Source organism: Corythoichthys intestinalis, chromosome 3 (genome assembly GCF_030265065.1).
Source record: "Corythoichthys intestinalis isolate RoL2023-P3 chromosome 3, ASM3026506v1, whole genome shotgun sequence".
Lineage (NCBI taxonomy): Eukaryota > Metazoa > Chordata > Actinopteri > Syngnathiformes > Syngnathidae > Corythoichthys > Corythoichthys intestinalis.
This window is the reverse complement of record NC_080397.1, coordinates 10,008,356-10,030,705: the sequence shown is the minus strand read 5'-3', so window position 1 is coordinate 10,030,705 and position 22,350 is coordinate 10,008,356. Positions and strand designations below refer to the sequence as shown.

The 22,350-nt window shown below is 38.1% G+C and overlaps 1 protein-coding gene across 1 annotated transcript in view; it reads right to left on the bottom strand.

Moving 5' to 3' along the window:
• slc4a4a (solute carrier family 4 member 4a) overlaps positions 1–9,821 on the bottom strand; it is a 118,410-nt gene extending 108,589 nt beyond the window's left edge. Inside the window, exons 1-2 of the mRNA XM_057832342.1 lie at positions 9,716–9,821; positions 8,606–8,667 (exon numbers count right to left, since the gene is read on the bottom strand). Coding sequence (XP_057688325.1) covers positions 8,606–8,616 — 11 coding nt within the window. The 5' untranslated portion in view covers positions 8,617–8,667; positions 9,716–9,821. The remainder of the gene's footprint in view (positions 1–8,605; positions 8,668–9,715) is intronic.
• Positions 9,822–22,350: the final 12,529 nt, after the last annotated feature.

Here is a 22,350-nt window from a genome sequence, read left to right as displayed (position 1 = left end):
TGACCCAATACAGCAGGAAGTGACAATGAAATACCCCAAAATCAAAAGGAAGTGAACCGTCAAAGGCTATGCAGGAGGTGATGTAGAAATGCCCCAAAAACAATAGGAAGTGACCTGATACTGACAGAGTGAGACACAGAAATGCCTGTAAATCAACAGGAAGTGACATAAAAGTGCACCAAAATCAACACGAAATGACTTGATATCGACAGGAAGAAAACAAGTTAACAATATATTAATAATAATAATTTTTAAAATTACAAGTTAATAGAAAATAGTAAATTAACTAAATATAATAATATAATAGAATAATAATAAATAATAACTATAATTTTTTTAAATGGGGCTTGTGTGTGTTTTGGCTTAACCATTTTGGTTAAAATTGATACGTTAAGAAAAGAATTTAAAAAAATAATAATTACAAAATAAATACAAAACGGTGCAAAAAAATTGTAATAGAAACTATTTTTAAAAAATACATGGAATATTGTGCCATTGGCATTTTATGTTTTATATTATTTTTTTATTATGGATTATCATCAATCAAGCTAATGAAAACTTTTGTTGTTGTTTTTGCCAACAAGTTAGCCAAAGCGAATAAGAAACATTAGTCCCTTTTTGGGGGGAAATCCTAGATGCAGCCCAGACTATACCGAGTGGCCCCTTGATAAATAAAGTTTGAAACCCCAGATTTAAGCCCAAATCATTTAAACTAGGGGAACTGGATGTGAATGCTCATTTTTCAGTGCCATTGATGGGCGCAAAACCCAAAAGTGGCCAGCACAGGCTGTTGTTATCGTCATTGCCATCTGTTGATCAAATTGGGGTACAACAAGCCAACCTGTTCTCAAACTCAAAAATTTTGGAGTCCACACAGATTTTTTTCCTCAAATAATCCTCAACAGGAAGCGGATTAGGCTAGTTTGGCTTTTGATATGATCCTAAGAGAATCAGATGGATGGGCCTATTATTCCCTACATTCCACTGTCATCTCTTCTTTTGATTACATATAATCTCCTTAGATGTCCCATCCAATAGTGGTTCCCAAACTGAAGTCCGCGGACCACTAGAGATCAAAGAACGAGAGTTTTGGGTCAAAAAAATATATATATACATTTTCTCAAACGATAGATAGCGTTGAGTTGAGTTACAATGATTAAGATTAAATTCAATTGAGTTAATTTGTGTTGTATTGAGTTACAACGGATAGAAAAACATATATTTCTTAAAAGACAGAAGTTAGTACGAATTATATTAATTTGATATTAAAACCTCTCTTAATGTTTTCGTTTTAATAAAATTTGTAAAATTATTTTAACTAGTAGGTCGCCATTGTTGTTGACGTCGCAGGCCGGTGACGTCACATGGCCACGCTGCCGAAGTTCCACCGTGTCACTCTTTAACTATGTAAGGTAATCATTTAAATGCGCCACTAGGTGTCAATGGCGAGTTTTAAATTAAATACAGATCAAGCCAATGAGTGTGTTTTGTCCCGTGACTGGGTTTTCTTTTTATTCCACAGTTGGGTGTAAGGCAGAGAGAAAGGCAAGTGGACACAGGCGTTCAGATTCGTAGCTCGGACCGCGGCGTTTATTGGCATATGCTTCGGCAACTCCTCCTTCACAACATGCATTTGAACCTATGTATCATATAGTGAAAATACAACAAAAATAATATTCATATCTCTTAGAAGAGAATGTTCACAAAAAGAAAAGTGCTTCAATCTCTATTAATGGAGCCATATTCTCACACAGTTAAACAACACTGCAAGGAGAACTGGCATTCAAAATCAAAATAGATTTGCTAAATACACATAAAACTTACTCAGATTTTTGTCAAACTCTATTTAAACATTTTAGCAACCTGTTTAGCTCAAAAAATACACTGGTTGGCAATATTTAGTCACAATATACAAACTATGATGCTGGTAGCCATTATCAGGTGTCTTACCTTCACAACATACAATTGAACATAAGGCACAATGGTGCCTGCAGTGCTTACTCGCCTTTCTCCTTGCCTTACACCCCACTGTGGAATAAAAAGGAAACTACGGTGTTAGTCAAGGGACAAAACACACTCCTTGGCTTGATCGCTAATTAATTTAAAACTTGCCATTGACACCTTGTGGCATAATTAAATCACTACCTTACATAGTTAAAGAGTAGACTAGTTTTTTTCTAGAGAGCCAAATTAAAAATGGCGCCCAGCCACATCTCAAAAAACATAAGTTTTGATCTGATTGACCTAGAATCATGCATGAAGACACTTTTTCATACAAGTCAACCATGAGGATTCCAAATCCGACATTGGTTTAATCATTAAAACTAGTTTCGACATTAAAATTAAAGATGCCTTCCTTCTAGTGCAGTGGTTGTCAACATTTACAGGCCGTGGACCCTTGTTGTGGGCTATATCGTATCTTCCAGGATATTTGTTTTTCTTCAATTTTTAGAGAATGTTTCAAGGCAGCCTTTGAATGCGTATGTTGTCATAACAATCTAATTTTATGCAATTCACCATTTCGTGAAATGTACAGTTATCTTTTTTGAAACTTACCAAGTCAACAAAACCAGGATAAAAAAAAAAAAATTATATGGGAAAATGCTAATGGCTAGTTATGCTCAAATAGAGAATATTCAGACATTTTTATCGTACATGCAGGATAGCTCATACACTTCGAGACCTCTCTGTTGAATTACAGAAAACAGATATTTAAGACATGCTGCATGGCACAACAACAGCATGGAAGAAAACATTATACCAATAGGGACAAATTTGAGCAAAAAGTTTGTCATTTTCCAAGCACGCATGCATTGAGAAGCCTGGTGAGGAATTCAAGGCAAGAGCTGCTGAAATGGAAAGAAGTGCTCTTAAAGCAGTTATCAACCTGGTCGAAGACAGTAAGCTTATCAAGCTTCCTGAGCTGCTGGAACACCGTGTTGTTGAGGAATGGGTGGCCTTATTCAACCCCAATGGCACATACAAAAAAACACAGAAGAGCAAGCTCATCGAGAAGCTTTCCCTCCAAGCAACTGTCATCAGACAACACTACATTGCTGTTGTTGACATGGGCATGATCTGGAGGATGGCAACTCCATCATCTGAAGATCGACAGACCCAAGACTGCAGCCCATATAAGTGGTTGGACTATGTCCAAAAGGTGTCATCCATCATCCTAGCCCGCCACTCTGATATTCACCGTATTATTTGTGTGAACGATCCATACAATGCAGCTTACACAACTTAAGATGAGAGCGACACCTGCAGATACAAGGAAAGGTACATGTACCAAACACATACATAAAATTCGATGACCTCTTTCCTTCAGCCAAGGCATTCAAAACGCTACTGTGTAGTAACAGCAACAAAGAACGGTTGCAAAAACTAATATGCAGCCACCTCTCTAACCTGGCACAGAACGTGAATGCGGAAATCGTCTATTCTGTTGGCCCGAAGTCTACAAACTTCACAACACAACAACAATCGATGAATGACTACGGCTTTGAGCAGTCTGAAGCTGACACCATACTCTACTATTTATGATGGTCTACGGCAGTCAGGTTATAGTGGCCCTGTTGTCATTGATGCAGCTGATACCGATGTATACAGTGGGGCAAATAAGTATTTAGTCAACCACCAATTGTGCAAGTTCTCCGACTTGAAAAGATTAGAGAGGCCTGTAATTGTCAACAACCTCAACCATGAGAGACAGAATGTGGAATAAAAAACAGAAAATCACATTGTTTGATTTTTAAAGAATTTATTTCCAAATTAGAGTGGAAAATAAGTATTTGGTCACCTACAAACAAGCAAGATTTCTGGCTGTCAAAGAGGTCTAACTTCTTTTAACGAGGTCTAATGAGGCTCCACTCGTTGCCTGCATTAATTGCACCTGTTTTAACTCGTTATCGGTATAAAAGACACCTTTCCACAACCTCAGTCAGTCACACTCCAAACTCCACTATGGCCAAGACCAAAGAGCCGTCGAAGGACACCAGAGACAAAACTGTAGACCTGAACCAGGCTGGGAAGACTGAATCTGCAATAGGTAAAACGCTTGGTGTAAAGAAATCAACCTTGGGAGCAATTATTCGAAAATGGAAGACATACAAGACCACTGATAATCTCCTTCGATCTGGGGCTCCATGCAAGATCTCACCCCGTGGCATCAAAATGATAACAAGAACAGTGAGCAAAAATCCCAGAACCACACGGGGGGACCTAATGAATTACCTACAGTCTGGGACCACAGTAACAAAGGCTACTATCAGTAACACAATGCGCCGCCAGGGACTCAAATACTGCATTGCCAGACGTGTCCCCCTGCTGAAGAAAGTACATGTCCAGGCCCACGGTTCGCTAGAGAGCACTTGGATGTTCCAGAAGAGAACTGGGAGAATGTGTTATGGTCAGATGAAACCAAAATAGAACTTTTTGGTAGAAACACAGGTTGTCGTGTTTGGAGGAGAAAGAGTACTGAATTGCATCCAAAGAACACCATACCCACTGTGAAGCATTGGGGTGGAAACATCATGCTTTGGGGATGTTTTTCTGCAAAGGGACCAGGACGACTGATCTGTGTAAAGGAAAGAATGAATGGGGCCATGTATGGAGAGATTTTGAATGAAAATCTCCTTCCATCAGCAAGGGCATTGAAGATGAGACGTGGCTGGGTCTTTCAGCATGACAATGATCCCAAACACACAGCCAGGGCAACAAAGGAGTGGCTTCGTAAGAAGCATTTGAAGGTCATGGAGTGGCCTAGCCAGTCTCTAGATCTCAACCCATAGAAAATCTGTGGAGGGAGTTGAAAGTCTGTGTTGCCCAATGACAGCCCCAAAACATCACTGCTCTAGAGGAGATCTGCATGGAGGAATGGGCCAAAATACCAGCAACAGAGTGTGAAAAGCTTGTGAAGAGTTACAGAAAACGTTTGGCCTCCGTTATTGCCAACAAAGGGTACATAACAAAGTATTGAGATGAACTATTGATGGGTAATTTGATTAGAAAAAAAGATTCGAATTAAATTTTGCTGCTTCGAGTATTCATTTAATTAAAGTGGCGTTGTAATGGTTTGTTTTGAAAGAGGTTGCATTTAGTTTTATTGATTTGGGTGGCTGCACTGCCCTCAAGTAGCAACAGTGAATATGATACAACTCATTTCACATCGCTAAATCCAGCTGTCAACATAAGGTTGGTTTTTGTTTAAGCTAATGTTTTTTAATGCATTCCTAATTTAGTTTTTACGTAGGAATATTTAGCCGTTTTTTGTGGGAATATGTGTTTGAACCATTTGTTTAGAGCATTGTAAAAATATAAATGAATTTTAAAAAAGTTTGCATTTTATAGCATTTAAGATTGCAGACTTTTGGTATGTAAGTTAGCCAAATGTTCTTTTGTTGTACTTAGATTCTCATATATTTATTTTTTTATACCGTTTGAGGCTCAGCTCAGGTATCTAAATTGTTTATGTTCCTTATCCAATTACTCGATATTCGAACTAGCTAGTTCATTGATTAATCAACTACTAAAAACTCGATAGCTGCAGCCCTACTGTCAACTAAAACGAGCCGAAATTTGATGGGATTTCGTCGACTAAAACCAGACAAAGACGAACACATCTTGAAATGACTAAAATATGACTAAGACTAATAAGTATTTTTGTTAAACAGACTAAGACAAAAATTAAAAGGGCTACCAAAAACAACACCGCCTCTTCGTCAAAATACATTGGACGTCTATCTCTGTCAATGGCAGCCAATGAGTTAATTGTTTGATTCATTTCTACACAATATGTTTCTGTTGCATGGGGATTTAGTAAACCCTTTTTCTTTGCTTTTATCGAGACATCTAGTGATTGTTCTGCATCACTGATTTAAGTTTAGTAGAGTGTAATTTTTTTAACATAATTAATATTGATGACTCAAATAATTCATAATGATCCATCATTTACTAATATTTTGGTGATTTATTTCCTCATATTGCTAAGCACAATTGCTAGTTTAGCGTTTGATGCTCTTCAAAAACAACAAAGGTCGGATGTACCCCCTCCCAAGATTCCACTGTAATCCCTTTACTCGATCTCGTAAAATCTCTTTACTGGTCCTCTGCGAGCTCTGGCGTGATGTCAACAAAACAAATTGAATAATGCCCAAAACGATCCGATGGAAATGATGTTCTGTTTTCAAACGGCAGACTTTTGTGAGCAGCTGCACAGGAAATAACTCTTGCGAAAGACATTCCAGTGTAAGTGCTTACAGATTTTCCGTGGCACTTTGCTATAAAAAACGGTGTATTGATGATCAATGAATTAAAGCGGGGGTGTCGCAATCGGTCCGTGCCGACGCAAAGTCACCGAGCCTGTATTGTGTGTACTCCGTCATCAACAAGCCCTGCAGGTGTCCTATTCTGTACGCTGTCTGTAAGACGTTGTGGAACCCGCATGCCAATAAATACTGTATGCATGTGTGCGTACGTGTTTACTACTGTTGTCACGATACTTAAGTCTCAACTCAATATTGATACTCAAAAAATACTCGGTACAATTAGTGGTCATAATTTAAAAAAAAAAACAAAAGAACAGGAAATGCCTCAGGAATGCCCCAAAATCATCAGAAAGTGACCAGTAAGTGACCCCAAATCAACAGGAACAGACACACATATGCCCCAAAATCAACATTAAATGTATAATGAAAAGGAAGTAACACAGAAATGCACTCAAACTGAAAATTATCCAAAATGTACAGGAAGTGACTCTGGAATGCAGCAAAATGTACCAGAAGTGACCAAAGTCAACATGAAGTGATCTGTAAGTACCTCAAAATTAACAGCGAGTGACCTATAATTACAGAAAGTGACCGGGAAATGCCCAAAAATAATCAGAAAGTGACCCAAAATCAAGAGTAACTGTGTAAAGAACGTTAGGTGACCTGGAAATGCTCTAAAATCAACTGAAAATTATCCAAAATCTACAGGAAGTGACCTCGGAATGCCCCAAAATTTACAGGAAATGACCCGTAAGTACTCTAAAATTAAATAGTAAGTAACCTAAAATTAACTCATTGCCTGCCACGAAATAAAGCCATTTTTTAAACTTGCTTGATATGTTTGTAATATTAAACAGAAAAGGTGATTTAATTTTGGGATGAGGTCAAAGGTCAGAATAGGAATTTTGCACTAACTCAAAAACAAATTAAGGGATTATTACCAAAATTGCTTTAAATGTTTGTAATATGAAACAGAAAAAGTTTATGATTTTGGGGTTATGAGGTCAAAGGTCACAGAGGTCAGGAAACGAGCAATAACTACAGAATGAATCTAGAGAATATTATCAAATTTTCAAGAGATGTTTGTAATATTAAAAAAAGGAAGCGGCAATTACATTGTGAGTTAATGAGGTCAAAGATCACAGAGTTCAGAAAAGGAATTCCACAATAACTGAAGAATGAATAAATTATTACTATCAAAGTAGCAGTGCATGTTTGCACTAAGAAAAGGAAGAGCTGATTCAATTTTGGGGTAATGAGGTCAAAGGTCACAGAGGTCAGAAAAGGAAATTTGCGATAACTCAAAATTGAGTGAAGGGATTGTTATCAAACTTGTTTTATATTATTGGAATATGAAAGGGAAAAGGATGTAATTTTGGGGTAATGGGGTCAGAGGTCATAGAGGTCAGAAAAGGAGTGATAACTAAAGAACAAATATAGGTAATATTGTCAGAGTTTTGTAATATGTAAGGGAAGAGGTGATTACATTAAGTCAATGAGTCAATGAGGTCAACAGTAAGGAAATCCACAATAACTGAAGAATGGATAAAGTAAATAATTCATTATCAAACTCGCAGTATATGTTTGTAATATGAAACGAAAGAAGTCATTTGATTTTGAATACGAGCTCAAATGTCACAGAGGTCAAAAAAGGAAATTTGCATTAATTCAAAAAACAAATTAAGGGATTATTATCAAACTTGCTTATGTGTTTGTAATATGAAAAAGAAAAAATTACATTAAGAGTTAATGAGGTCAAAGGTCACAGAGTTCAGAAAAGGAATTCCGCAATAACTGAAGAATAAATAAATTGATTACTTTGAAACGAGCAGGATATGATTGAAATATAAAACAGAAGTGATTAAATTTTGGGGTAATGAGATCAGAGGTCACATAAGTCAGAAAAGGAATTTCACTATAACATGTTCCAAACTTAACTCATTGACTGCCATTGATGCCATTGAACTCATTTCAATTAGTTGATTACACGCCACACAATTAGATGCCTATAACCACCATCAATGGCACTGAAGAAGTTAATCAAACGCTACAGAAGTCAGAGACTATTTAGTTTTTATATTGTTTTAAACTTTCATACCCATCCCGCTATTATAAAGTTTTACTCAAAACATGGCGTGTAGAGGTAAAAGCCAACTGATGGCTACAGATTTCAGTTTTCAGTGCTTGTGCAGGTCTGTGATTGTGTTTGAAACACAAATTTACCAAGCAATTACATAGCTGCAACTTGTATGCTTGTTAAACTTTAACGTGCTTCCACTTGAAATGACCTCCAAGCATTTATCAGTTGTTTCACAAAAAGACTGTCGGCGTTCACTTACTTCTTGCTCATCTTGGTGGCTGCGGAGCAGTTGGTGTCCTCGAAGTTGTCAGTTACAGCTTCCTAGTAGATGCACACAATTGATCAGATATGAGTTTAAACCCCTTGAGTGTACATTTAACTCTTTCAGTGCCATTGGCGTTGCTAAACGTCCACTCACATGGTGCCTAATCAACCTTCTTCAAATGAGTTTATCACTAATAGACGTCGTTCATGCACTGCCAGCCTCCCACTTCAAATGGATTGGACGTCTAGCGCTACCAATGGCAGACAATGGGTAAACAAGGGATACACAGTATTGAGTTTTGAAAAAATTACATATAAAAAATAAACTGAAAATACAGCTCTACACTTACAAAAATCATAAAAAGAAATCTAAATAAATATAGAAAATAAACCCTCATAAAAATATATTAAGACTTTTTATTAAAAACAAATAAATAATAAAAACTATTTAAATTCCTTCTAGTAATAAAATTTTTATATTTTCTCTCCCCAACAAAAATATTAACTTTGAAAAACTGTTATTTTTGAATTTGCAGTTTTAATTTTCTATATTTTCTTCTATTTCTTTGTATTTATTTTTTTAATTAATTTTTTTAGTGTAGGATTTTCCAATTTTGAATTGTATTTTTCCTATATTTATTCATTATTATTTTCATGTACTTATATATTTCCGCAATGCTTTTTGAGGAATATTTGTTAAACGGAAATTCAGGCATTAAGGGGTTAAATATAAATATACAAAATGCATTGGCAGAGTATATAAAAGTACATAAATATACTATTAATGAAAAATACTAAACATAAACAAAAAATTTTTTTTAAATGATAAAAAATATTAAATGTATTTTTAATTGGCGAAAAATTGTATAAAAAAAATAATAGTTTAGAAATAAAGACAAAAATATTTCATTTTTTAGAAAAATAAAATAATCAACAGCAAAAAGTAATGATTCTCATTGTAGCAGCAAAACTTTAAACTACGAAACAAACTAACCCAACACTAACAAATAAACTCAAAGAACAATTTAAAAATTAAAAGCAAAATTTCAATGTGACCAAAAATGAGATGAACAACATCCTAGTCTGTGGTGCGTCAATGACTTACAGCGGGGAAATGATCTTTGGCTCCTTTTCTCTGAGTCCCGCCGTGCCTGCCAAGGTGAGCGAGGAGCGAGTGATCCTCAGACAGGAGCGCCGCTCTAGTTTGTAACTCACGCTTGGCAGAACGACGCTCCAAGCCACTCCTCCTCCTCCTCCTGCAGCTGGGGGAGGATGAAGAAGACAAGACTCCATCATCATCATCAGGGCAATATTCAACTCACTGAATACCATTGACAGTACTAGACGTTCAATCCAGTTTGACTAGGAGGAGGGGAATGAATGTTGTGATCTAAAATCAATAGGAAGTAATCGGAAAATACCCCCAAATCAACAGGAAGTGATCCAAAACTGCCCCAAATTAAAAAAGGAAAAGACTAGTGAAAAGGAAGTGACTGAAGAATGTCCCAGAATGAATAGAAAGTGACTTAAAATCAACATGAAGTAACCTGTAAATGCCCCGAAATGTACAGGAAGTGAAACTAAATTAACAGGAACTTAACTTAAACAACAAACTAACTGACTCTGAATGCTCATCTTTCACTGTCATTGAAAGCAGTAGACGACTAATCCATTTTGACTAGGAGGAGGGGAATGACACCCCCAAATCAACAGGAAGTGACCCAAAAGTGCCCAAAAATTATTGTAATTTCTGGCCCATAAGCCGCTACTTTTTTCTTTCATTTTGAATCCTGCAGCTTATAGTCCAGTGCGGCTGATTTGTTGATTTATTTGGGTTAATAGGTAACACATGCCTCCTAGCATGCATTGCGGTGCGAGGGATGTAAATAACAATCAAATTTAATGTTCTTTGCTAATTATTTATTTATTTACTATTCAGTTGTTTCATTAATTGCTAGTTATAGTATTTGGTAACACTTCATTTGACAGCGGTGTCATAAGAGTGCCTCCGTCAGAGGTGAGTAAACAAAGCTAATTGTATTGTTTGTATTCTTTGTTGATGAGATGTTACTACCGTAGTTTTCGGACTATAGGCCGCTACTTTTTTCCTTCATTTTCAGTCCTGTGGCTTATAGTCCAGTGCGGCTTATTTGTTGATTTATTTGGGCTACTAGGTAACACTTTATTTGACAGCGGCGTCATAAGACTGTCATAAAACTGTCATAATTATGACATGACACTATCATGGGCATTACTGAATGCTTATGACAGATGTCATTAAGTGTCATCTTGCAAATTATTCATTAGTAACTCCATTGATGTCCAGCTCAGATCTTCTACATCCATTTAAAAGTGAGATAACTTGCCGGTTAACATTAAATTACATCTGTTATAGCATTCATTAATGCTCGTGACAGTATCATGTCATAATTATCATTGTCTAATGACAGTCTTATGGCGCCACTGTCAAGTAGTGTTACCAAATACCATAACTAGCAATTAATGAAACAACTGGAACAGTAACTGCATAAATAATTAGCACATAAAATGAATTTTGATTGATATTTATATCTGGAGCGCTGCAATGCAAGCTAGGATGCATGTTTGGACCACAACAGTGTTGACAGCAGAGGTTGACTATCTCCCCCAAGGGAGCAGTGATGGCCAAATGAAGCTTTTTTAAGCAATGAAGCTTTGCAGCCAATTGATTCAAAGCTTCATGGTGGTTCATTTGGTCTCATGACAGTCATATGATGCCGCTGTCATATAAAGTGTTGTCGGTTAATATCTTTTGTGTAAATATTTCATAATCAATGAGGACAGCTGCGGTTTATAGTTCAGTACGGCTAATCTATGAACAAATGTCGTTTTCGTGTCACATTTGTCGTGTCATCAGGTGCGCCTTATAGTGCCAAAATTACCATAACAGCAAGTGACCCGGAAACGCCCTAAAATCAACAGGAAATATCCGAAATGTACATGATGTGACCCCGTAATGCCCCAAAATGTACAGGAAGTGAAACAAAATCAACAGGAAGTGACCCATCACTCCTCTAAAATTAACATGTGATGGACCCACAATCAACCAACTAACTAACTGGCTGTGAATGCTCATCTTTCAGTGCTACTGACAGCGCTCAACGTCCGGTCCATTTTTAATGGGGGTGGGGAATAAATGTGAACTAAAATCAACGGGAAGTGACCTGTTAGTACCCCCAAATCAACAGGAAGTAACCTAAAACTGCCCCAAAATCAATAGGAAAAGACCAGTCAACAGGAAGTGACCCAGGAATGCCCTAAAATTAACAGGAACCAATCCAAAATGTACAGGAAGTGATGCCGCAATGCCCCAAAATTTACAGAAAATGGCCCGTAAGTAAAATATACAAGGAAGGGATCCACAATTAACCAACTAATTAAATGCTCATCTGTCAGTGCCATTGACAGCGATAGATGTCCAATCTATTTTGACTGCAAAGAGAAATTAACACTCGTGGGTCAATTCATGTTAATTTGGAGGGCATTTGTTGGTCATTTCATGTTGATTGTGATTTCTAGCTCACTTCCTGTTAAGATTGGGTAATTTCCTGTTGATTTGTTCAATTCAAAATGAATCAAAACAGATATAAACTGATCCTGTAACCCAATAACACTCTCAATTGATTTTTATTTATTTATTTTATTTCATAGTTTTCCAATGAGTGCTTTATACACAGTTAAGAGCAAAAAATTGATTTTTGTAATTTGTATTTCTGATTAATTTACATTTTCTTATGTGTAAGGTATGCAGGACGACAACATGGAATGTTCATTCCTCCCTATTCAAACAGATTGAATGTTTATTCGTGACAAATTTATTTAGGTTTTAGTTTTTATTTAGTTTTAGTTACATGATTATCATCGTGTTTGACACTGAAAGAGTTAAGATTTAGATTTTTAAGTATGTTGGCCAGTGATAATATACCAGTATTCTACAAATTCCAATCCCAGTGAAAAGCACCTGCTGTATTTGCGAATTACAGCGCCATCAGGTGGTGGGACGTGGTTTGGTGCATAAAGTACCTCGCTAACCCCACAAACGGTTCTGAATCACAGAGGTGGAAAAATTGAAAATAAGAATATTTTCTGTTTCTATCCATTAAAAAAAAAAAAACTAAACATAATAAAAAAAAAAAAAAATTAAACACAATAAGAATATGTAGGTTTTTCGTGTTAAAAGAATATAGAAAGTTGAATATTGTCAATTTTTTTCTTTTTTTTTTTTTTTATTAAAAATCTAAAATAAATTAACAAAAAATTTCAAACTAAGAGTTGAAATCAGGCGAAAATTTACTTTTACCCCCACACAAAACCTTATAATAATATAAAATATATATATATTAAAAAGCAGAATGTTAACATTATTATTATTATTTATTTTATTTTTTTTAAATACAGAAAAATCAGTTTTTTCATTTGCATTTTTAACTAAAATTCTAATCTAAAAAAAAAAATGGCATAAATTTGACTAAGGACGATCATATTTACTTTATGAAGCCTCAAAAAAGAGGATTTGAGAATTTTTTTAGGTTAGCAATCTGTCAATACGATTCATCGACTATCATTGAGTTTTCGATTAGTCAACCAATCTTAGCAGCCCTTCTACATATTAACATATTCACTGCCATTGACGGCAACAGATGTCCAATCCATTAAAACAAGTAGGACTGACAGCGATCATTTAAAATGTATTGCTGTCAGTGGCAGCAAATGAGTTTATAAATAATAGTATAAATTCATGAGAATAAGATGACAAGGTTCTCAAACTTGCGGACTGGTGGTCAATTGAGGACTGCAGGACAATTTTGGCGGCCTCCAATTTGACATCAAAGCGTCGTATTAGCGTGTATTTTGCCATTGTTCTCCGATAAACTGAGTTTGAGTCCCCTGGGTTAGAGTTAAACGAAGATCTTGCTAGGACAAATGAGAAAAATGTTTTACCACCAATTCTAACCAAGAGATGAGAAATGTCTTTCACTCATTAATCCGTGTTAAGCAAGTCTGGTTACTGTTAAACCAAAAGTGGACACTTTTACTTTCAGACATCAGAGTAGACTAGGGGCAAGAACCTCTGGGTAGGTCACGATATGATACGATTTGCGATACAGGGGTCAGGAAATTATTCTTCTCCAAAACAACTAATAAACAGGAAAAACAAGCAAGCTTCATCCTTCTGCTGTGAATTGGATTTAGTTTATTACTAGTAGACTTCCAATCCATTTGAACTGGGTGGGTGGCAGTTGAATATTTGTTCATTCCCTGCCATCCCTCCCACTTCAAACGGATCGGACTTTTATGGCCATCAGTGGCAGCCAATGCCAGGCAACGAGTTCATTTTGGAGCATTTCACATCATTTCCTGTTGATTTTCAGTCACTTCCTTTTCCTTTTGAGGCATCGATTACTTGCTGTTGATTTCGGTTCAGCTCATGTACATTTTGGGTCATTTCCTGTTGGTTTTGGGTCATTTCCCGGGTAACATGCGATTGATTTTTGTCACTTCCTGTTGAGCTCTGCTTTGGGGCATTTCAAGACACTTCCTGTTGATTTTGGGTTACTGAAAAGAAAGTGACTCAAGAATGTCCCCAAATGAGTAGGAAGTGGCTGAAAAGAAGCATTTCCTTGTCGGTTTTGGGTCACTTTCTTTTCCTTTTTGGGCATTTACAGGTCGCTTCCTGTTGATTTTGGGTTACTGAAAAAGAAGTGACACAAGAATGTCCCCAAAGGAAGAGGAAGCAACTCAAAATCAATATTTTGTTGGTGATTTTCCATCATTTTCTTTTCCTTTTGCGGCATATACAGATAACTTTCTGTCGATTTTAGGGCATCAACAGGTCATTTCCTGTTAAGTTTGGGTTAATGAAAGGGACGTGGACTCAAAAATGTCTCCAAATGAATTACCTTGTTGATTTTCTGTCACTTTCTTTTCCTTTTGGGGCATTTGCAGCATTTACAGTCCGTGGCGCATTTGCTACCGGGCTGCAGAGAAATAAATAATTTATTAACGACTTCAATCTGGCCTATGGCTCTTGACACATCAATATCCCTGTCTACTCTATAGACCAGGGGTCGGGAACCTAAGGCTCGCAACAAGATCTGTTTTTTTTTTTTTTTTTACAACTGCATCTGGCTTGCAGACAAATCTTTAATTATTAAAAAAAAAAAAAAAGTTTCGTTATACTCCTTTGCGCATTGCACAAAACGGCGACAGTCACCGGTCATATGCTGGTGTTGTGCAGTAATGAGCAGATGTGACTTTTGCGGCGTATGTTAACTTTTTTAATGCTCCGACAACACTCGCGCAATTCGCACTAGATACATCAAATAGCAACCAAGATGTGCTACGTTAGATCCCCTCAAGTCCCATGCCACTGGCTGCGTGAGCCAAGGCTGATCATGGGACACGTAGTCTGTATACTACAACCGGCGACGAGAAAGCCGGTTCGCGGTAATTTCAGTGGGAAAGTGGCAAACATACATTGTCATTGTGTCTATCTATATTTTATTTATCAATCACATTGGCAACGCAGAGAGGCAGAGACACTGTTTAAGTGGGGTCGCCGTATTTTGCTGTGGTGCTCCGTGCGTGGTGGAGAAAAACAGGATTCGTGGCGCTTCGTGAACATGAAAAGAGACATCCTAAGTTTCTCAACGCCTGCATGAAGCTTAACCCCACCAAGTATCAACCAGACTACAAAGCCATCAGCAAACCATGCAGCACCAGAAGCTGCATTAATAATAAGAAATACTCATCATTGAATAACAACAGCATAACAATATTATTAAAAATAATTCAGAGACTAACCCAAACCCTTGTACTTTAAAAGTGTTGAAATTACATAAAATGTACACATTACTTGTATTTTTAGTTTTTTAAAAAATGTATGGCTCTCACAGAATTTCATTTTTTAAAAATGTGGTATTCAAAGCTCTCTCAGCCAAAAATGTTCCCAACCCCTGCTATACCAGTAGACCAGTACTTCTCAAATAGTGGGGCGCGCCCCCCCAGGGGGGCGCAGAGCAATGCCAGGGGTGGCGCGTGTGACCTTGGGGAACATGCTTTTTTTTCTTTTTTTGCCATACTAGAATAAAGTGTAGTTGCACATCCACTCAGTGGGTGGCAGTGGCGCTCTCATATTCGAAGTGCGCGCAGTATTTTTGAAGTAAGCAAGAGCACATGGAAGAGACTCATGAAGAGCTGTGCGCCGTTTTCGAAAGCCGTTTTCCGGCCGGACTCACGCAGCGACCCACTGTCTTCTCCAGTTCTCACGTGTCCGCCCGAGAAGTGCTATTTTCGGCTTGGGATCGTCACAACGACCGCCCTCACCTACGGTTCTCCCTCGGCCGCCGAGAATGCGCTTTTTTTTGGGCCGTTTGCCTTCTGGCTTTGACATTTAATACAGTAGTAGATGAGGAAAGACCACTGTTTACTGTGTCTAAAAATGATTATAGCGGACAGCCGGAAGCCAAATAAATTCAGACGCCACTTAAAGACATTAGACCCCAATCTCATTGATAAGCCGCTTAGTTGTGCAAAAACGTGCCGAATATTGCCAACAATCGTCCCGCTTTGTCAGTGTTATATCAGTAAACCAGTGAGCACTGTTAGCATGCTCAGTGCAAAATGACCCCACACCATTGCAAACTGGAGGGGATATTGTGAGCAGCGAGCAGCGAAAATAAAAACTGTCCTTCTGTCCAAAGACACTATTTTTTCTTCTATTCAGTTTTGTTTTTTCGGTCACATTTTTTGGCATATTGTCCTCATGAGTTAATGTTTCTAATCAATTTTAATTTGTTATTATTTACTGATTTTATTTTTCAGTATCAAATGGTAAAAAATTGTACCTTGAGTGTATTTTTACAGTTTGGATGTGACTTTTTTTTTTTTTTAAATTCAGGCAAAATCATGCGTGTTAAGTCTTTTCTGTTACAAACAAAACAATGTTTATAAAGTTATACTTTATAAGTTGATCTCTGTTATTTTCTCTAATAGAAAAAAAGGATACAATGTGAGGCAGAGGCGTACTTATAATAGTAATATTATAGACAAATGATACTATTTACAGTGGCGGCAGAGGTTGGGGGGGCGCGAAACATTTACGTCTTCCTTGGGGGGGCGTAGCAAAAAATAATTGAGAAGCACTGCAGCAGACTAATCTGAGTAAAGATTAGTATAGGTCGCCATCTAGTGGTTGGCCGCAATTACTAGGGTGTTTGCACACCTACAGCAGCCCAGCGCCAGTCAATGCAAACAGTAACTTTAGCTGCAGTTGGATGTGTGCTGTGACGTCTTTGGACAGCTTTTTTACGGGGAAAAGGCCACGTGCTGAGCCAGAAGCGGAGCCTACAACCAAGTCCATTCTGCATAATATGTGGCTAAAAGCTAGCAAACGAGGCAACAAAAGCGAATGCACTGACAGCATCATACCTCATGGTGAACCGTATTGCTAAAGCTAAGAAACCTTTCATGATTGGAGGAGAACTCATCATGCTTGCGACCACGAATATTTGCCAACAAGTTTTAGGAGAAGCCGCTGTTAAAAAAAAAAAAGGTTGGTTCAGTGTATGGTGATTGACATTTTCCCTGCACTTAATATTCGGTTTCAGCCTTGATGTGTTATTTTATATTTACTGTCATTTTCTGGCACACATTGCCGGTCCGTGAAAAAAAGGCCCACATTACACCAGTCTGTGGTGCAAAAAAGGTTGGGGACCACTGATTTACGGGACACTTCCTGTTGATTTTGGGGCACTTGCAGGCAGTTCCTGTTGATTTTTGGTTACTGATAAGGAAGTGCCTCAAGAATGTCCCCTCATGAATAGGAAGTGACTAAAATTCAACAGGAAGTTACCAGTTTTGGGTCATTTCTGGGTCATTTCTTGTTTATTATGGGGCATTTACGAGTCACTTTGGGTTAGTGAACAGGAAGTGACCCATAATTGTCAACAAATAAATAGGAAGTGACTCACAATAAACAGGAGATAACCTGTAAATGCCCTAAAATGAACAGGAAATGACCTGTAAATTCTTCCAAAAGCGGTAAGACTGGCTGTGAATGCTCTGGTTTCAGTGCCACTGACAGCACTACATGTCCAGTCCAGGTAAAAAATGAATTGGATGTCTAGCTCCGTCAAGGATAGCACTACATGTCCAGTCCAGGTAAAAAATGAATTGGATGTCTAGCTCATTCAAGGGTAGCCAGTGAGCTAATGTAGGATCTATTCTAATGGAAGATTTTGGTAGCAAGCTGTTACTCTTTCAGTAGTAGATAGTCTCTCTTGCGGCACGAACTATTCTAAAATTATTCATTGCATATTTATTGGATTTTTTTCTGACTACTAGTTGCTTAACTCATTGCCTGCCATTGACAAATACAGACATCCAGTTGATTTAAGGTGGCCGATGGTCTGTGAAAGCTACAAAGTATCGCGATATATTACCTTTTCAATATATTGTCACACCCCTAGTGTAGACCCACAGAAATTGGTCCAAAATGATTGTTTCCGTCAAAAATGGGATGAATTCCTGTTCTTTTTGAGGCAGGGATTATTGTGCGTGGGTGTCCTGGACTCCCTTCAACCTTAAATACATCTCTGCACGTGAACCAAGCTAAAGTGCTTCTCATCATTTCTCACTAGTGCAAATGTGATGTTTTGATTCACAACACATAATATTGTACTTTATAACATCGGGATGACATATACGCCAGACAAATTATCGTTGGCGGGAATTGTCCCACATCCAGAAATGTGTAAGGCAAAACAGAGGCAGCGCCGGCCAATGCAGGAGAGGAAAAGCGGACAATAACGTTCAGGGATGAGCGGCAGCGCACTGGCTTTGTTTGCAATACCTCTTCAAAGGTCTGCAATATCGAGGCCAGGGCTGCGCTTTTCCTGTTTCCCGTCTCTATTTACGCAACATTTGGAGTCTGGCTGGCTTTCGATACGCTCTGGGGAAAAAATGATTCCGGGAAACAGCATTCCAGTTTCCACGAAGTTGCTCATATTGACATAACGACACGCGTCTAGTGAGTCCTAGAAAGTTTTTCGACTTCAGTTGCCAAACGGAAAATTTTTAGGTTTCTGGTAGAGGTGAAACGGTACACACAGGAAACAGTTCGGTACATACCTCGGTAGAGGGGTCACGGTTCGGTACGGTCTCAGTACAACAGGAAAAAAAAAAAGATTTTATTTTTAGTCACAGCATTTGAAAGTTAAAGTTTGTTCTATTGGCTAAAACAAAAAAGCAGCTCTTGCTAAAGTTCAAAATAAACAGATGAGAACATCAAACTTGTGTTTTTATTGTTTCAACATTCTTTGATTCACAGTTTATCAGAAACAATAGACAATGCCCCCTTTCGTAGGGATCGACTGAGGTAACAGTTAAAGTCCGGTAGCTGGCAACCTTGCTAACTTTTGCTTGCTAACCATTTTCAATGTTAGATTACCAGTGAACATACACTCCTACTTAAGATATATTTTTATACTGGGTAAAATAAGATAAAATGCGTAAATTGTTCCAAAACTGAAAAATTGTCTCTTAAACATTCACACAGTGTTTCAATGACTTCAGCCAAGGGATAAAGCAAAATAAGGTTTTCCTGATTTTAAAATATAGAATAAATACACTTTAAAAAGTGTTACCAATACTACATTTGATAGTTCGCACTCTGTACATTCACCATCACTTTCCTAGTAAATATCAATAAAAACTTGTTCTTCGTCTGTTTTGGTTTGTCTTCTTTTTTCCATAATGTCGGTTCTTGGTTTGGGTGCCTTGCCTCTACCACCCCCTGGAGTGGAGGAACACTAACACCAACATAGATTTCCCCCCCCCCATTCAAACATATTCGCCATCTGACTGTGTGCACCGAACTGTGACGCCCGTACCGTGACGGTATGGGACAAATATATATACCGTTATAATCTAAGTTCTTGGGCATGGATAAATGATAAATCTGTATCCAACGAATTTGATTATCGATTTTTGTCCGCAACTAATCAGGGGTGCACACCCTGTAAGCGTATGCGCAGTAGCGACCGGAAAAAAATACAACAATAGCAGCATTCCGCGCAGCTCAGGCGCTCAATTGTTAAAACATGAAAAACATGGAAGCATTTATCTAAAAAGTAAAGCAAATAATCACAAGATTTGCAAGGTGGACTTTGCTTGACATGGGAGCACAACCACGATGCACGAACATCTGAAGAGAAGACATGTACACGTCCTGGAACTTGCTTCAGACTCCCCTCATTAAGTCTGTTGTCTTGGCTTTTAACATTTACAATTCATTCTTAATATCGGGATTTCTTATTACTGCTGGGAAATGGTCAGGGATAGTCTATTAATAGTCTCGTTTCCTGTAATTTGTGCTTTTGAAACACAAACGCTAATACAGGATCAATTAATTTAGCACAGCCGACAGACAGTGGTGACAATATAACACTATGCTACAGTGCTAAAAGAATTATTTTTATTAAGCGTCTGAGTCCTATGATCACGCCAGTGTTATCAATCGTCTTTAAAGCACCATTAACAAATATTTCACAAAGGGCGTTGCCCTCAACATATTTGAAAGAGCAGATTTCAAACTCAAAATATGCCTTTTTGCGATGGAGTGTACACTAGAGGGCACTCATGCACCTAAAACCGGACAGATGTTACTTAGAACATGCCTAAAACTACTTCAAGTTAAATTGTGAAGGTAATTGCAAAAGAGTGCCATTTATCCGATGAATCGATTAATCGTGTAATTAATCGTCCGATTAGTCGATTGGGGAAATAATCGTTCGTTGCAGCCCTACTGGCCCAGACTAAACAGGGCTATACTTGCATGCCACTGGATTGCACTGCCCCGGACTACACTGCACTAGACTTCACTGGATTAGACTGCACTTAACTGGAATGGACTGCACTCAAAGTGATGGCACTGCAGTGTAATCCAGTGCACTGGAATGGACTTCGCTGGATTAGACTGCAATGCACTGCACTGGACTGCAGTGCAGAGGACAAAACTGCACTAGATCGCAATGCATTGGACTGAACGACACTGCACTGAACTGGAATACACGGGAGCGGGGTGTACTTGACTGCACTGCATTGCCCTGGACTGGACTGCATTGGACAGCACTGCACTGGACTGGACATCACTAGACTGCACTGGGCTCAAGCCATGTAGCCTATGCATTTTCTTGATGAAAAAGCCACTGGAAACACTTCTCATACTGTTCTAAGCCAACAGGCGAGTGGTCGTGGCAGTGGAATTTCTGCCACACTGAGGTCTCTCTTATCTCACAGACCGGGTTCTCGTCAAGAGTAGGTGACTTCTCTTAAAGACTACAGTTATGCTGATGTGCCAGGAGGAAGTTGCCCTGAACTGATTCAGCACAGACAGCTTAACCAATGAGGTTTCAGCGGAAACAAGAAGCACCTGACTACTATCAACTGATTGCACTTGTAAGAAACCAGATGGGTGAAAGGCTGTCCTCATGATAGGTTTGAAAACCCACACCCACTGTTCCACCTTTGTGGAATAGTTTGTCCACCCGATATAGATAATGTATACAGTAAAATGTTAATCGTCACTCGTACTGTCACGTTTGAACTGGAAATGCACACACAAATATAATATACAGTCATGTGAAAAAAATAGGACACCCTATGGAAGCCTGTGTGTTTTCTAACATATTTGGTCATAGAGATATTTAATTTCAATTTTAACAATCTTGATGGATTCAACTAATAGAACTAAAAAATTAAAACTGAAAAAAAGATTATATTTTTTTATACCTTTCTGTAAAATGTAATTTTAAATAAATGCAATTTCTGTTGAGGAATAAATGAGGACACCCCCACAATCCCACTTAAAATGGCTACAATCACACACAGTGGTATCACATCAGGTACACATGATTAGAACATCATTACCCAGTGTTTTGAAAGAGGCTTGCCTTATTTAAACCTCACATTTAGTTTGGTGTGCCCCTGACTGTTGAAGTGAGAGAAAATGCCATGGTGAGATCAAAGGAACTATCTGAGGCCTTCAGAAAGATGATTGTTAATGCTTATGAGTCTGATAAGGGATTTGAAAAGATCTCAAAAGAATATTAAATCCGCCATTCCACTGTCTGGAAAACAGTCTTCAAGTGATGGACATTCAAAACAACTGCCAACATTCCCAGGTCTGGCTGTCCAAGCAAGTTCACCCTGAGAGCAGACCGCTAAATGCTAAAAGAAGTCTCCAAAAACCCTAAAATGTCATCACGGGACCTACAGCAAGCTCTTGCGCTCTTAATGTGAAAGTGCATGCCTCGATATTCAGAAAGAGACTTCACAAGTTTAACCTTCATGGGAGGTGTGCAAGAAGAACATGAAGGCCAGACTGAAGTTTGCCAGAATTAATATAGACAAAGACCAGGACTTCTGGAATAATGTTCTGTGGACAGATGAATCTAAAATTGAATAATTCAGACACCAGAAACAAGTACATGTTTGGCTCAAACCCAATAAAGCATTCCAGGAAAAGAACCTCATACCAACTGTAAAGCATGGAGGTGGAAGTGTCTTGGTTTGGGGATGCTTTCCTGCAGCAGGATCTGGCCAGCTCACTATCATAGAATCCACCATGAATTCTATCATGTATCAGTGGGTGCTTGACAAACAAGTGAGATCATCTGTGAAAAAATTAAAGCTGAAGCG